This window comes from Lampetra fluviatilis, chromosome 48 (assembly GCF_964198595.1).
Source record: "Lampetra fluviatilis chromosome 48, kcLamFluv1.1, whole genome shotgun sequence".
Taxonomy (NCBI): Eukaryota; Metazoa; Chordata; class Hyperoartia; order Petromyzontiformes; family Petromyzontidae; genus Lampetra; species Lampetra fluviatilis.
Window position 1 is genome coordinate 2118144 of NC_136322.1, and position 18147 is coordinate 2136290.

At 53.1% G+C, this 18147-nt stretch overlaps 1 protein-coding gene across 7 annotated transcripts in view; it reads right to left on the minus strand.

The window, feature by feature from the left end:
* LOC144948272 (von Willebrand factor A domain-containing protein 5A-like) overlaps window positions 1–18147 on the minus strand; it is a 40620-nt gene that overhangs the window by 18586 nt on the left and 3887 nt on the right. For all 7 annotated transcript variants that reach the window (XM_078877701.1, XM_078877698.1, XM_078877699.1 and 4 more), the window contains exons 2-10: window positions 17387–17447; window positions 14940–15145; window positions 13684–13900; window positions 12905–13083; window positions 11546–11654; window positions 6818–7014; window positions 3089–3177; window positions 2447–2591; window positions 610–689 (exon numbers count right to left, since the gene is read on the minus strand). In XM_078877701.1, the coding sequence (XP_078733827.1) occupies window positions 610–689; window positions 2447–2591; window positions 3089–3177; window positions 6818–7014; window positions 11546–11654; window positions 12905–13083; window positions 13684–13900; window positions 14940–15145; window positions 17387–17447 (1283 nt within the window). The remainder of the gene's footprint in view (window positions 1–609; window positions 690–2446; window positions 2592–3088; window positions 3178–6817; window positions 7015–11545; window positions 11655–12904; window positions 13084–13683; window positions 13901–14939; window positions 15146–17386; window positions 17448–18147) is intronic.

Consider the following 18147-nt stretch of genomic DNA (forward strand, 5'->3'; position numbering starts at 1 on the left):
CGCACATACAGACACACAGAGACGCACACACAGATTGAAGAACTAAGTCCGGGCCTAGTATAGTCACTGTGTCTTAAATAAAGAGGCTCCACGTATCCAGTTGTCCAAGTCATTACACTACTACACACTACACTACTACACGCTACACTACACTACTACACACTACACTACTACACACTACACGCTACACTACACACCACACTACTACATGCTACACTACACTACTACATGCTACACTACACTACTACACACTACACTACTACACACTACACGCTACACTACACTACTACACTACTACACACCACACTACTACATGCTACACTACACTACTACACGCCACACTACTACACGCTACACTACTACACACTATTACACGCCACACTACTACACACTACACTATGACACACTATACACTACACCGCTACACACTACCTACACCACTAACCACTACAATACACTACACGACTATACACTACACTACTGCACTACTAGACACTACACTACACTACTGCACTATTATACTCAATTGAAAACAAAGATTGAGTAGTTGAATGAGCAGCTGAGTGAGTAGCTGAGTGAGTGAACTAGTGAGTAGTGAGTGAGTCTAACCGATGCTTGCTTGCGTTCTTCTTCACCAGGCTGATGACATCACGGGTGTTGGAGACTTCTCCATCAGTCAGCACCATCAACTATGACATCACAACATCACAACACCATTCACTCTGACATCACAACCCCATCAACTATGACATCACAACACCGTCAACTATGACATCACAACATCAAAACACCATCAACTATGACATCACATCACAATACCGTCAACTATAACATCATAACATCACATCAATTACGTCTTCTGTGTGTGTGCGTGTACACGTACTCCGTGCGTGCATGTGCAAGTGTTACACATGACGCCTGTGAACGAATTCCATGTGTTTGTGTGTGGTGACGTCACCGCCACTTATTGGCGAATGGCGGTTGTTGTGTGTGTGGAGAGCGGTAGTGTAGTGGTTAGCGCAACGCTGCACTACGAAGTTGGCGACCCGGGTTCGATTCCCGCTCACGGCCAACACCAGTGACGATTATCTAAACCGGTCCTGGGCCTCCCCGAGGTCGACTCAGCCTCAAATGAGTACCTGGTGCGGTGTGTAAACATCGCCACTGGGGAGACAAAGGCGTGGTGTTGGCCACCCACCCCCTCGTGTGACGTGCCGGCCTTCATAGGTGCTCGCTAATAGCACTTGCCCCTACAGTCTGTTACAGGCTATACGGGGGATGTTGTCTTTGTATTTGTGTGTGTGTACGTGTGTGTGTGTGCCTGGGTATTTTGTACCATCGGACACTCCACCCCCACAACTTCCAATCTGTGATGGGGCAGTTGTGGAGAGAGTGGAGAGTTTCCCATACCTGGGCAGTGTGCTCATGACCGGCTCCGGTTTAACAGCAGAGGTCTCACTCCGAATTAGTCGAGCGGCATTATTTTTTCATCGGTTGCGTAACGCTGTGTGGAAGCTACCTGGTCTGTCACTCCACACGAAGCTTCGGTTATTCCCTCCCTTCTCTACGCTTGCGAAACGTGGACCCCCATAATGGAACATCTTCACCGGTTAGAAACATTTAGATTGGCCTGCCTACGATCAATCCTGGGTTTAACCAGGCTGGATTGTGTGAGGAGCTGACAAATCCTCGAAAGATCTGGACAAAGTCCCATCGGTGAGCTCCTCTGGCAGGCAAGGCTGCGTTGGCTGGGCCATGTAGTCCGCATGCCCAATCACGGCATGCCCAAACAGCTTTTGTTCGGCCGGATAGAGGGGGCTAAACAGGCATGGCATGGGCTAGAAAAGAGATCGTGTGATGTGGTACAGGAGGATGTGGAGCTGAGTGGACTTGCCGATGACTGGTACAAGCGGTGTCAAGATCGGCCTCAGTGGAGGAGGCTCGTGAAGGACGCTACTGGGCAGTTGGAGGCAGTCGCCCTCCAACAACAACGGAGGGCGGAGGAGCGATGCTCACAACAACGAGCAGAACGCCGGGTGGCTACAGCACAGCAAGTTGGCACAGTAGGGGGCACAGGTGGTGCTTCAGCCAGCCATCTCAGTCAATCAACCCGTGGGACCTGGGTCTACCCCGTGACCTCCTGCCAGCGGGCGTTCGACACTTCACGTGGCCTCAAGGTGCACATAGCCTGGCACAAGCGTCGTGGTGACATCACCGCCACTTAGTGGCGAATGGCGGTTGTTGTGTATATTGACGTGCGCCTCTGTGCGCATCTGTGTGTCTACCCGGGGGACGTTTGTAATTTTGGGTTACCCCTTAAAGACACTAAAACCACCCCCAAACCCCCCCACAATGTTGTCGATCACAATGGACTGGCCCAAGTGCACTGCCGAATGGCGAGAGGAGGAGGGGGTGGGGGAGGTAGCGGTTGGACCGCGCCACTCACCTGCCGGGGGTGTTCCGGCCGGCATGCCGAGCGGTAGATGGCCACCAACGGCTCCAGGATTTCGGTGCCCCCCAAGTTGGCGCTCATCCCCTTGACGAGCTTCAGCGCCTCGTCCATGCTCGCCTGCGAGTACTCACGGCTCTCCCTGGGCGGGGGGGAGTACAGCAAGTGGGACCGAGACGTCAACTCTCATCACCGGGGTGGTTACACCATGGCATGCACAGCCCCCACTCCCCTCGCTCCTCCAAACCGCCTCTCCCTTCCCCTTCGCTCCCTCCATCTGTCCCACTCCCTTCCCTCCCCCCCTTGCTCCTCCCTCCCTTTCCTCCCCTCTCCCTCCCTCCACACTCCCCACTCACTCCTCCCTCCCTCCCCGCCTCCACCCTCCCTCCCCACTCCACACTTCCTCCCTGTCTCCACACTCTCTCCCCACTCCACACTCCCTCCTCCCTCCCTGGGGAAGAATGGTCATCTGTGAATAAGAGCTTCATAGCTCATCGGATTCATCCTCCTCCTCCACTCTAAATACAGAGTCTGAGTAACATGGGGGGCTGAGTGCTAGGGGGCTGGGTAAGGGGCTAGGGGATGTGGGAGGGGCTACGGGGGGGGGGGGGCTGCGGGGGGCTAAGGGTGGAGGCTCACGGGAAGAAGCTGTTGTAGCTGCTTCCAAATGCGTAGACGTTGAAGAAGCAGCCGAGAGGCAGACTCTTCAGCAGCAGCATCAGCGTCTCCTGCAGGGGGGGGGGGGGGGGAGCAAGGAATTAACATGGCGTAGGCATGGGGGAAGCATGAAATTAATATGGGGGCATCATTGGGGAAATATGACATTAATGTGGGAGCAGCATTGGGGAAGCATGGGGGAAGCATGGAATTAACATGGGGGAAGGATGAAATTTACATGGGGGAAGCATGAGAAAAGCATAGAAGAAAGAAGGCCACAGTTTAACACGGTGCAAGCAAAGGACTCAGACTCACCACACAGACCCATAGACTCACCACACAGACCCACAAACGTACCACACAAACCCACAGACTCACCACCAGACCCACACCACGCAGACCCACAGACTCACCACACAGACCCACAGACTCACCGCACAGAGGCCCACATAGACCCACACACACACAGAGACGCACACACACAGAAACCCACACTCACCACTCGCAGACCCACAGACTCACCAAACAGACCCACAGACTCACCAAGCAGACCCAACGACTCACCGCACAGACCCACATACTTACCACAGACCCATAGACTCACTAAACACAGACCCACAGACTCACCACTCAAAGACCCATAGACTTACCACACAGACCCACAGACTCATCACACAGCTCCACAGACTCACAACACAGAGACCCACATAGAGACCAATACACACACAGAGACCCACACACTTGCCAAACAGAGACCCACAGACTCAACACACAAAGACCCACATAGAGACCCACACACACAGACACAGAGAATCACCGCACAGAGAACCACATAGACCTACATACACACCGAGACCCACACAAACACCGAGACCCACACAACAACAACAACCTCCATTCGACACTAAGTGGCGGTAAAAGCGCTTATGCCAGGCAATGTGCATGTTGAGACCACGTGAAGTGTCTAACGCCCGCTCGCAGGAGATCACGGGGCAGACCCAGGTACCACGGAATGACTGAGACCACTGTCTGATGCACCACCTGTGCCCCCTACTGTGCCAACTTGCTGTACAATAGCCACCGCGCTCCGCTCGTTGTTGTGAGCATCGCTTATCTGCCCTCCGTTGTTGTTGGAGGGCGACTCCCTCCAACTGCCCAGTTGCGTCCTTCACGAGCCTCCTTCACAGAGGCTGATCTCGACACCGCCAGTACCAGTCATTGGCAAGTCCACTCAGCTCCACATTGTCTTGTACCACATCACTCCATCCATTCTCTAGCCCGTACTGCGCCCGTTTAGCCCCTTCTATCCGGTCGAACAAAAGCCGCTTAGGCATGCGGTGGCTGGACATGCTGGCTACATGACTCAGCCAATGCAGCTTTGCCTGCTGGAGGATCGTAGGCAGCCCAGCCTAAATGTTTCTTACTGGCGAAGATGTTCCATTAGGGGGGTCCACGTTTTGCAAGTGTAGAGAAGGGAGGGAATGACCATGGCCGAGAAGAGCCGAAGCTTCATGTGGAGCGACAGACCAGGCAGCTTCCACACAGCGTTACACAACCGATAAAAATACATTGCCGCTCGACTGATTCGAAGTGAGACCTCTGCTGTGAAACTGGAGCCGGTCATGAGCACACTGCCCAGGACTGGGAAACTCTCCACTCTCTCCACAACTGCCCCACCACCAACTGGGAGTTGTGGGGGTGGAGGGTCTGATGGTACAAAATACCCAGGCAGGTGCATAGTTTTGGTGGGACTGATGGTAAGGCCCCACCTCTTAGTGGCATACTCCAGTTTCAGCAGCAGCGCCTCCAACTCCTCCTCTGAATGAGCAGCAATTACCAAATCATCGGCATACATAATGTGGTTGACAATAGGGAGCCATCCCTTGACTGCACCCGGGCATCGATCAGCCTCCCATTTAATCTGTACCAAATGGAAATTACCCCGGTACAGCTAATGAATGCTTCACGCACTACGTAGTCAAAATAGATGTTAAATAATGTGGGAACCAGAGGACATCCCTGTCGCACCCCAAGGTGTACAGGGAATGGCTCTGACTCCCGGCCACATAGTTTTACCCGGGCCCGCTCACCATCTGCCCGGTGCCTTTCCTGGTCTCAGACTCTGGATCGCCTTTAGTACTTCCTCAACAGATGGCACCTCAGCCAGCCACTCACAGGGGGTTGACTTCTTCCAATATTTCAGGCACCGCAGCTTCAGCAGGGTCATCCCCACTTTGTGCCACAATGTTTTCCAGGCTGAGGGATTTCCCCTCCCCCAGGACCTCACAGAAATTCTCAGCAAATCTGCAAACCTGTTCTTGGGGGTCGGAGATTGGATCACCGTTTTTCCCCTAATGATGGTAATAGGTGTGGCGCTGCAGGTTACTTTTTTGATGGAGTTGAAGAATGATTTGTGATCGCGAGCCACAGAGGCTTCCATCTCCTCAGCAACCCGCGACCACCACCTATCCTTGCAGTGCCTCACGGCTCTCCGAACCTCCGAGCGAAGGCTGCGGTAAGCCTCCTCATTCTCTGACGTGGGATGCTGTAGACAATTAGAGTGGGCCTGTCGCTTTTTCTCAACCATCCTGAACACCTCCTCTGTCAGCCAGGGTCTCTGGGGTGGTCTGGACCGCGTACCCAAAGCAGCCATTGCAGGTGCATGAGTCACAGTCCTAAACCTCGATCATTTACCCTCAAAATCAGGAGTGGGGGATGATGCCAACCCCAGCCGCAAACGATGATAAAATTCTCGTTTGCAACTTTCATCAGCTAACTGAGACCAGGCCACTTTGGGTTGGAATTGGGTCTTGGGTGTACACCCACCACCGGAGTGGAAGAATGGCAGGCGCATTTTACAGATGACAAGTCGATGGTCAGAGGGCAGATCAGCTCCACGGTAGGTCCTGGTGTCAAGGACATGGGCTCGCATCCGCTGATCCGTCACTATGTAGTCCAGCAGATGTTCTTGCTTGGACCCGGCATGCATCCATGATGTTGTGTGGATGCGCCGATGCCAGAACAGCGTGTTGGTAATTACAAGCCCATGGGCTGCACAAAAATCTATCAGCCTCCTACCGTTGTTATTGAGCTGATCTGGCGCATGCCTTCCAATCACTCCAGACCAGGTGCCAGCATCATGACTGACTAGGGCATTGAAGTCACTCAACAAGATGACTCTATCCCGGGATAGAGACCCACACGCACACACAGAGACCTACACACAAACACATAGAGACCCACACGCACACATAGAGCCCCATAGACTCACCACACTGAGACCCACATCATACAGAGAGACCTACATCATACAGAGAGACCCACACACAACACACACACAGATACCCACACACAAACACACCGAGACCCACACACACACATAGAGCCCCACACACACACATAGAGCCCCACATACTCACCACACAGAGACCCACACACACAGATACACATAGACCCACACACACACATACACAGAGACCCACACACACAGATATACATAGACCCACACACACAAAAACACAGAGACCCCCACACACACACACAGGCCTACACACAAACACACAGAGACCCCCACACACATATAGAGCCCCACAGACTCACCACACAGAGACCCACACTCACAAAGACCCACACACACACGTACACAGAGACCTACACACACGTACACAGAGACCCCCACACACACACAGAGCCCCACAGCGATTTTCCCACCTTGGCGCTGTGGATGCGAGTCTCCCTCCCTCCGCTGCCGTCATTGACCATGGGGCATTCCATGCTGCCGGAGCAGTCCACCACAAAGATGAACTCCCCTTTCTGAGTCAACGCCTCCGCCCCCTTGGCGGACTTGGTCTCTCCCGCATCCGGGAAGAAGTTCAGCATGGCCACTGTGTCACTCATCAGAGAGGAGGCTGGGAGGAGGAGGAGGTGAGGGGGGAGGGGGGAAGGAAGAGGTTGAGGAGGAGGGGAGAGGAGGAAGGAGGAGGGGGAGGAGGGGGAGGAGGAAGGGATAGAGAGGAGGAGGATCAGAGTTTGGCCGCGTTGTCGTGGATGTTGACTTCCTCGCCTGGTACACATGAGGTCGTGGGTTGTTGCGAGGGCTTAGAGACAGCGACGATAGTGGGAGGGCTGGTGAGGTGACCTAGAGGTGGACTGTGTAACTGGCTCATTGACAGATGGATGAGTGACTAGGTAAGTGAGTGAGATCTTGAGTGACTGATTGGGTGAGTGACTAGGTGGGTGAGTGACCGGGCGAATGAGTGACTGGGTTAATGAGTGACTGGGTGGATGAGTGACTGGGTGGATGAGTGACTCACAACAACGAGCAGAGCGCCGGGTGGCTAAAACACAGCAAGTTGGCATAGTAGGGGGCACCGGTGGTGCATCGGGCAGTCATCTCAGTCAGTCGACCCTTGGCATCTGGGTCTGCCCCGTGACCTCGTGCCAGCGGTCATTCGACACTTCACGTGGCCTCAAAGTGCACAAAGCCTGGCACAAGCGTTGTGGTGACGTCACCGCCACTTCGTGGCAAATGGCGGTTGGTTGGTTGGTGCAAAATTGTAGCGGTTAGCGTACTGTGCTACGAATTCGGCGACCACTACCGTCACCACCACCACCTCAACTTCCATCACCACCACCAACCGCCCCCACCACCACTGTCACCACCGTCGCCGCCCCCACCACCCCCACCACTACCACCGTCACCACCACCACCGTCACCACCACCACCACCGTCACCACCACCACCACCACCACCGTCACCACCTCCCCAAACTGTGCACCCCAACTCGAACCAAATCACTCACGCGTCACGAGCGGAATTCCATCTCGCCATGGTCATGGTGATGGTGGAGGCAGTGGTGGTGGAGGTGGTGGTGGCGGGGGTAGTGGTGGTCGTGGTGGGGGTGGTGGCGGTGGTGGAGGCGGTGGTGGTTGCGTTGGTGGTGGTGGCGGTAAGCGATACACTTCGCTACACTGTGCTATGAACCCGGTGACCCGAGTTGGATTCCCGCTCACGGTCAACACCAGTGACGATTATCTAAACCGGTCCTGGGCCTCCCCTAAGTCGACTCAGCCTCACATTAGTGCCTGGTGCGGTGTGTAAACATCGCCACTAGGGAGACAAATGCGGCCAGGATGTGTTTCTGGCTACCCACCTCAATGTCGTGTCCCATGAAGGCCTTCAAAAGTACTGCTTGTTAGCAGTACTTGCCCCAACAGTCTGTTAAGACTATAATGGGGATCTTTGCCTTTTTTGTGTCTTTGTGTGTGTATCTGTTTGCATGTCTCTGTGTGTCTCTGTATGTGTCTCTGTATGTATCTCTGTGTATCTCTGTGTGTCTGTGTGCCTGTGTGTCTCTGTGTGATTGTGCATCTCTGTGTGCCTGTGTATCTCTGTGTGTGCATGTCTATCTCTGTGTGTGCATCTCTGTGCGTGTGTGTGTGTGTCTCTGTGCATGTGTATATCTCTGCGTGGCCTGGTCTCAGCTAGCTGAGGATAGTTGCAAGCAGGAATTTTAACATCGCTTGCAGCTGGGGTTGACATCGTCCCCCCTTCCTTCTGATGCTGAGGGGAAATGGGAGAGGTTCAGGACGGTGACTCATGCAGCTGCAATGGCTGCATTGGGTATGCGGTCCAAACCTCCCCAGAGACCCTGGCTGATGAAGGAGGAGGTGTTCTGGCTGGTTGAGAGAAAACGACAGGCCCACTCCCGTTGTCTAAAACATCCAACATCGGAGAATGAGGAGGCTTACCACAGCCTTCACTCAGAGGTTCGGAGATCGGTGCGGGGCTACAAGGATGAGTGGTGGGCGCTGGTTGCTGAGGAGCAATCTGTCTCAGTAGCCCGCAATCACAAATCACTATTTAATTCCATCAAAAAAGTAACTTGCAGCGCCTCACCTATAACCATCTTTAAGGGAAAGAACGGTAATCTGATCTCCGACCCCCAGGAACAGGTTTGCAGGTTTGCAGAGGATTTTTGTGAGGTCTTGGGGGAGGGGAATTCCCTCAGCCCAGACAACATCATGGCGCAAGGTGGGGACAATCCTGCTAAGGCTGTCGTGCCTCAAATATTGGCAGAAGTAGCCACCCCCCTTCTGAGTGGTTGGCTGAGGTGCCATCTGTGGAGGAAGTGCGAGGGGCGATCCGAAGTATGAGACCACAAAAAGCACCAGGCAGAGAAATGCTGAGGGAGGGTGGCATCTGTGTGCAGACTGCCCTACATGACATCATCACAACTGTCTGTACCACTGGACGGGTTCCGTAGGATTGGAAGGATGCCCTGGTGGTCCCTCGCTTTAAGAGGGGGAACCGCACTGACTAACAACGACAGGGACATCGCTCTTCTCAGTGTGCCGGGAAAGGTCCTGCAACGAATGATTCAACTTCGCCTTGCCAAACACGCTGAGGAGAGATTTATGGAGCCCCAATGCAGTTCCAGACCAGTGTGGTCCTGCACAGATGCCATATTAATCTTAATTTAGGAGCTTTCATGACTGCAGGAATTATTCTTTGGTTCTTTTCGGTTAAGTCACGTCTAAAAATAAAATAATAAATTAAAATAACATATTACGACGTTTCGATTGCAACACAAGCAATCATCATCAGGTATAAAAGAAATAGCAACAAAAATCTAACTAGAAAACTATAGACAGACATACAAGCATACAGACATCACAACGGCACACAGAGAGAGGACACACATCGGCACAAAGAGAGGGGTCGTTTCTGTGACGGTCCCTTAAATATAGAGAGGGGGGGCGGGGACGGAGAGAGGGAGAGGGGGGCAGAGAGAATTAGCATATCAATGAGTGTGCGGCCACGTACTCCTGTTGCAAGTAAGATGACAATGTGGAACGGGCACGCAAAATTGAAAATTAGGAGACAGGCACACGAAAATTAAATAACCTAGCAAAATATCGAAATGTGATGTAATACAACACAGAAAGATGCCATATTCTCTGTCTTTCTGCGACAGCAGAGTTGGAGGGAATTCCAACAAGACCTTCATCTCTGCTTTATTAACCTGCTCAGGGCCTATGATACCATCAGTAGGCCTGGGCTCTGGGTTGTTCTTCCTGCTTTCGGAGTCCCTGACTCTCTGCTCACAATCATTAAGGACCTTCATGATGGTGAGCAGGCCCCGGTAAAACTACATGGCCGGGAGACGAAGCCATTCCCTGTTCACCTTGGGGTGCGACGGGGATGTCCTCTGGCTCCCACATTACTTAACCTTCGATGGCTGTACCGGAGGACTTTCCATCTGGTACAGATACAATGGGAAGCTGATCGATGCCCAGGTGCGGTCGAGGAATGGCTCCCTATTGGTCATCCATGCTACGTATGCTGATGATCTGATGATTGCTGCTCACTCTTAGGAGGAGTTGGAGGTGCTGCTCCTGAACCTGGAGCTTGCCACTAAGAGGTGGGGCCTTACCATCAGCCCCACCAAAACTAAGCACCTGCCTGGATATGTTATGCCATCAAAAACTCCATCCCCTCACCTCTCCATTGGTGATGGAGCAGTTGTGGAGACAGTGGAGAGGTTTCCATACCTGGGCAGTGTTCTTCTGACCAGCTCCGGTTTGACAGCAGAGGTCTCACTCAGAATCAGTCCAGCAGCATTATCTTTTCATCGGCTGCGCAACACTGTGTGTCACTCCACACGAAGCTGCAGGTCTTCTCGGCCACAGTCATGCCTTCCCTTCTCTACGCTTGCGAAACACGGACCCCCCGAATGGAACATCTGAGCCGGTTAGAAACATTCAGGCTGGCATGCCTACGATCCATCCTGGGTTTAACCAGGCTGGATTGTGTGAGGAGCTCACAAATCCTCGAAAGATCTGGACACATTCCCATCCGCGAGCTCCTCCAGCAGGCAAGGCTGCATTGTATGGGTCATGTAGCCTGCATGCCCAGCTACAGCATGCCCAAGCAGCTTCTGTTTGGCCGCATAAAAGGGGCAAATCGGGCATGACATGGGCTGAAGAAGCGATGGACTGATGCGGTACGAGAGGATGTGGAGCTGAGTGGACCTGCCAATGACTGGCCCCAGTGGTTTCAAGATCGGCCTCTATGGAGGAGGCTCGTGAAGGACGCTACTGGGCAGTTGGAGGCAGTCGCCCTCCAGCAAGAACGGAAGGCAGAGGAGCGACTTTCACAACAACGAGCGGAGCACCGGGCGGTTAAAACGCAGCAAGTTGGCACAGTGGGGGGTACAGCTGGTGGTGGTGCATCTACCGGTCATCTCAATCGGCCAACCCATGGCACCTGCTGGATCTGTGCTGAGACCTCCTGTCAGCAGCGAGCCTTTGACACTTCACGTGGCCTCAAAATGAACCTGGCCTGACACAGGCGCCATGGTGACGTCACCGCCACTTAGTGGAGAATGGCAGTTGTTGTTATTGTTGGTGTGTGTCTGTGTGTGTGCATCTCCGTACCCTTAGCCGTGCCGCCTGCCTCCAGCAGTGCGAAGGGGCGGTGCTTCTGGATTGGGTGGACAAACAGCTCCACATCACGGTCCATCTTGAACCCTTCCCCCAGAGACACCTGGGCACACGGTAGGGGTGGTGGTGGAGCAGGAGTGGGGAGGGGACAGGAGGGAGGGTGAGGGAGGGAGGGTGGGAGGGAGTGGAGGGAGGGAGTGGAGGGGTGGTAGAGGAGGGAGGGAGGCCATCACCGCTCAAGGCCACCATATAGTTCAACCAAAAAACGCAACCCCGGCGCAATCCGCGCGCAACCCCGGCGCAATCCAGAACTGTCTGATTCAACCCGGCAGAACCCGGCGCAATCCAGAGCTACGTGGCGCAACCCACAGACCCAGAGACTCATATAGAGCCATAAAGACCCACAGAGACCCAGAGATTTATATAGAACCATAGAGACCCAGAGATACTCGTACAGAACCAGAGATCCAGAGACTCATATAGAACCATAGAGACCCAGAGTCTCATATAGAACCATAGAGACCCACAGAGACCCAGATATTCATATAGAAGCAGAGACTCATACAGAGCCATAGTGACCCACAAAACACCCATACTCATAGAGATCCATACTAAAACTAAACTATTTTCAGAAGTGACCTGGCAATCACAAATGAAAGCCCAACCAAGTGGCTTATCATCCTCATCACGTGTAAACGTATAGCAGTAGCCAAATACTCTTAAACTAGTAGAGACTTTGATTGTAAATGTGGAGGGGAAAAACTGGAGGATCCGCAAACTCCAAATATACAACAGGTTTCAGAATCAGGAACGAACCCATGACCTCCTGCATACCAGGTGGGGAAGATAACATCACGCCACGGGGAGAGGCAGAGTGAGACATGCTCCGGAATCGGAACCCAGGACCTCCTGTTTACCAGGTGAGGTAGTTAAAATCTCACCACGTGGAGAAAGAGAGACGCAAACTCATCAGGGTCAAGATTGGAACCCCCAAATTCCTGCGTAACAGGCGAAGTAGTTAACATCTCGTCAGGGTCAGGATCAGAACCCACGACCTCACGCATACCAAGAGAGGTAGTTCACATCTTGTCAGGGTCGGGTTCGGAACCCACGACCTCCTGCGTAGCAGGCGAGGTAATTAACATCTCGTCAGGGTCGGGATCGGAACTCACGACCTCCTGCATACCAGGCAAAGTAGTTAACATCTTTTCAGGATTGGGATCATAACCCACGACCTCCTGGGTAGCAGCAGAGGTAGTTAACATTTCGTCAGGGTCGGGATCGGAACCCACAACCTCTTGCGTACCAAGCGAGAAAGTTAACATCTCTGAGCCGGCACGTAGCCACCCTTGCCTGAGCCACGGAGTTGCCAGGGCCCGAGAAGGAGACCGGCCCAAGGTCGCAGGCCGAGGTGACGGCAGCTATGCCTCCTGGAGCCTCGGCGCGGAGACGGAAGGCCATTGAGTAGGGCAGCGGCTGGGAGCAGCTCACAAACGGCACGAAGGGCAGCGCAGAGTCTGCTGGTGATGAGTCTGGTGGTGGGAGGGAGGGGATGGGAAGGAAGGGAGCAGAGGGAGAGAGCAGAGGGAGGGAGGGAAGGAGGCGTGTGTTCGTCAATGTAAGGTTCACAATGGCCGTGTCGGAGACTAAGCTAGTGAGGCTTGAAAAGGCCGATCTGAGAGCCGCAGATTCGCTGCAGTTTTAAGCAACGTGTTACGTGATGGTGGTTGGTGATGGACGATGACGGTTGGGGCCTTCTTGCTGGGAGCGCCACATTGGCTAGGAGATATTAACTCCCTCGGCTAGTATACAGGAGGTCGTGGGTTCGATCCCGACCCTGACGCCTGCTGCTGTATATTTGGAGTTTGCGGTCTCTCTCTCTCTCACCATCATCACGGTGGCTAGGAAATGTTAAGTCCCTCGCCTGGTACAGGAGTTTGTGGGTTCGATACCAGTCCTGACACCTGCTGTATATTTGGAGTTTGCGGTGTCTCTCTCCCCGTTGTCGCATGGATTTTTCTCCGGGTCCTCCGTGTCGGAGACTGAGCCAGCGAGTTCAAATTGGCCACATTGTTCTCACCGCGATATCGCTGCGTTACGACCGCTGTGTTGTAGTCATCTCGTCACCTCACCTGGCGGCGTGTAGCGAGGGTTGAGCACCGTGGGCAGGCAGAATCTCACCGCTCCGTCCGGCTCCACCGCCAACTCGCTCACAAACTCCACCCGCAGCTCCGCCCCCTCGCCCGCCCCCAGGTTGCCCAGCATGCACTGGAACACGTCGCCCCGGTCCTCGGAGAGCAGGAAGGCCGTGTGGCCGGAGCTCATCGCATCGTCGTACTCCTCCTTGGCCTGGGGACACGATGCACCCCGTGGGAGACACGGTGCCATTCATCCACTCACACATCCACCCACTCACTCACTCAGCCACCCACTAACTCACTCAACCACTCACTAAAGCATTCACTAGCACGCTCACCTACCCACTCACTAACTCATTGACTAGCACACACACTAACCCACTCACACACTCACTCACCCACTCACTCACTCAACCACTCACTAACCCATTGACTAGCACACTCACCTACTCACTCACTAACTCATTGACTAGCACACACACCTACCCACCCACTCACAAACTCACCCACTCTCTCACCCACTCACCCATTTACCCACATACCCTCACACCAAAGACAAACATCCCCCATATAGCCTGAACAGACTGTTCGGGCAAGTGCTGTTAGCGAGCACATATGAAGGCCGGCACGGCACACGATGGGTTAGGTGGGTGGCCAACTCCACACCTGGCCGCCTTTGTGTCCCCAGTGGCGATATTTACACCACCGCACCGGCTACTCATTTAAGACTGAGTCTACCTAGGAGAGGCCCAGGACCCGTTCAGATAATCACTATCACTTGTGTTGGTGGCCGTGAGTGGGAAATGAACTCGGACCGCCAGGGTTCGTAGCAAAGCACGCCAACCGTTGCACGTCCACTGCCCAGTCATGTCCACTCCGGCTAGAGCCCCGCCCACTTTGACATAGCCTCGCCCACTCAGCCGCAATCTCCACCCACAAATGACACAGCTACCCCTGGCCACTGCAGTGGGATGGGCCGCCCCGGTATCCATACCATCTCCTTCTCCACCCACTCACTCACCCACTCAAATGCACCACTCTACCACCACCCACCCACTCACTCACCCACCTAGCCACTCAACCACTCGCCCACTCACTCACTCACCCACCCCTCACCCCTCACTCACCCACTCACTCACCCACCCACTAATCCACCCACTCACCCACCCACTCACTCACCCATTCATCCACCCACTCACTCACCCACTAACAAACCCACCCACTCACTCACCCACTACCCACCCATTCACCTTCTCCTTCTCCTTGATGATGGCATCGATGTGGCGCCCGTTGAGGCTGGCGCTGAACGCGTGCACCGCCGAGTCGTCGTCCAGCGGGAAGAGGAAGGAGGCCTCCACCGGGAAGGCCTCGGCGTTGAGGTAGCTGAGCGTGGCACGCACAGAGGCCACAAAGCCCTGCACGCTCACCTCCACCGACACGGCCTTCAGCGGCACAGCTGGTGAGGATAGGTCAGGTGAGGTCACGTGAGGTCAGGCGAGTTGGTGAGGTGAGGTCGGGTGAGGTGAGGAGTGGTCAGGTGAGGTAAGGTGAGTTGGTGAGGTGAGGTCAGGTGAGATGAAGTGAGGTCGTGTGAGGAGAGGTCAGGTGATTTGGTGAGGTCGGGTGAGCTGGGGTCAGGTGAAGTGAGGTGAGGTCAGGTGAGGTGAGGCGAATCTCGTATTATCATGAACAACGTTTTTTCCTTTCAAAATGACACCCGCTTAGTCACTAGCCCCACCCATTATGTCACAGCCATGCCCCCTCAGCCGCTAGCCCCACCCACCTCTCCAGAAAGACAGACATATTCTTTGGTTGATAATTGGTTTTTTACCCTTCTATCTGGCAACAAAACTGACACCTTTTTAACAAGGAGTCATGTTTACATAGACCACAATACCTGCAGTCATAATGCAAACAAAAAACATAACTCTGATAATGTGCACTGTCCTTGAAATTGATTGGTCCACACCCGAGACAGCTTTCCTTAGAGCCTAGTCTCACATGGGTTGGACCAGATGACGCCAAAAGGCGTCATCTCGGGTGTGGACCAATCAACTTAAAGGACAGTGCATACATTATCAGAGTTATGTTTTTTGTTTGCATTATGACTGCAGGTATTGTGGTCTATGTAAACATGACTCCTTGTTAAAAAGGTGTCAGTTTTGTTGCCAGATAGAAGGGTAAAAAAAACAATTATCATATTTTTGATTGGCAAATGAGGTTCCAATGGTATATTCTTTGGTTCTTTAGGTAAAGTCACGTAAATAGAAGAAAAATAATAATGAAAATAAAGTGAATACAAATAATACAAATTAAATAAAAATGAAACAAAAACCACAACGTTTCGGTCACAACACAAGACATCGCCTTTCCTCCTGGAGACGATCACTTGTGTTGTGATTGAAACGTCGTGGTTTTTGTTTATTTTTTTTATTCACTTTATTTTAATTTGTATTTTTCTATCTACATGACTTTACCGAAAGAACCATAGAATATTAATTCCTGTAGTCACGTAAGTTTTAAGTAAAAAAATACCGACATACACACAACAAAGAAAAAGCTACCCTGTATAGCCTCAGCAGACTATTGGGGCAAGAGCTGATAGCGAGCATCACTAATAAAGGCCAGCACGGTACATGAAGCATTGGGTGGCCAGCACAACGTTCGGCCGCCTTTGTCTCCCTTGTGGCACCAGGTACTTATTTGAGGCTGAGTCAACCTAGGGGAGGCCCAGGACTGGTTCAGATAGCGCCACACACGTACACAGAACACCTGCAATTCGCCACTAAGTGACGGTGACGTCACAACGGCACCTGTGCCAGTCTAGGTGCACTTTCAGGCCACGTTAAGTGTCCAAGGGTCGCTGATGGCAGGAGATCACGGTACAGACCCAGAAGGTGCCATGGGTTGACCCACTGAGATGACTGGCAGATGCACCAGCAATGTCCACTACTGTGCCAACTCGCGCTCCACTCATTGTTGTGAGCGTCACTCCCATGCCCTCCGCTGCTGTTGGAGGGCGACTGCCTCCAACTGACCAGTGGCAGCGTCCTTCATGAGCCTCCTCAATAGAGTACACACACACATACACGTGTACACCACACACACTCATCCTGAGTACACACACACACTCATCCTGAGTACACACACACACTCATCCTGAGTACACACACTCACTCATCCTGAGTACACACACACACTCATCCTGAGTACACACACACACTCATCCTGCGTACACACACACACTCACACTGAGTACACACACACACTCACACTGAGTACACACACACACTCATCCTGCGTACACACACACACTCATCCTGCGTACACACACACACTCATCCTGCGTACAGACACACACACTCATCCTGAGTACACACACACTCATCCTGAGTACACACACACACTCATCCTGCATACACACACACACTCATCCTGCATACACACACACACTCATCCTGCGTACACACACACACACACTCATCCTGAGTACACACACACTCATCCTGAGTACACACACACACTCATCCTGAGTACACACACACACTCATCCTGCATACACACACACACTCATCCTGCGTACACACACACACACACTCATCCTGAGTACACACACACACTCATCCTGAGTACACACACACACACTCATCCTGAGTACACACACACACTCATCCTGCGTACACCCACACACACTCACCTTTCTCTTGATACTCATGAATGAAGATGAGTCCACAATTCATGATTGCAGATGGCGGTTCCTGTGTGTGAGAGGAGGGGGGACAGCAATGAGGCAACTCACTGGCACACTGAAGAAATAAGTACCAGTTATAAGGCGACACGGAGTTCGAGCCAAATGACTCACGCGGCACGAGCAAAATTCCACCTCGCCCTGGTGATGGTGGGGGAGGTGGTGGTGGGGGTGGTGCTGGAAGGAGTGCTGCTGGTGGTGTGTGTGGTTGTGGTGGGGGTGGTGTTAGTGGTGGAGGTGGTGGTGACGATGGTGCAGGTGCCAGCGGTGGTGGCGGTGGTGGCGGCCAGGTCAACGCTGCACTACGAACCCGGCAACCCGAGTTCGATTCTCGCTCACGGCCACCACCAACGCCAGTGACGAATATTTGAACCGGCCCTGAGCCACCTGACCTCAAATGGGTCGCTGGTGCAGTGGTGTAGCAGTAAACATAAAATACACCACATCATACTACGCTACTATACACCACACTATACACTACACTTTACACTACACTACGATACACTACACTATACACTACTATACACTTCACTACTATACACTACACTATACACTACACTACTATACACTACCATATAACAGATGTAGAGACGAAGGCAGCCGGGCGGGCGTGGTGCTGGCCACCCACCCCCTCTGTGCGTGCCAGTGGCCTTCATAGGCGCTACTGGGGCTGATCGCTACTACTAACAAACAGCACTTGCCCCAGCAGT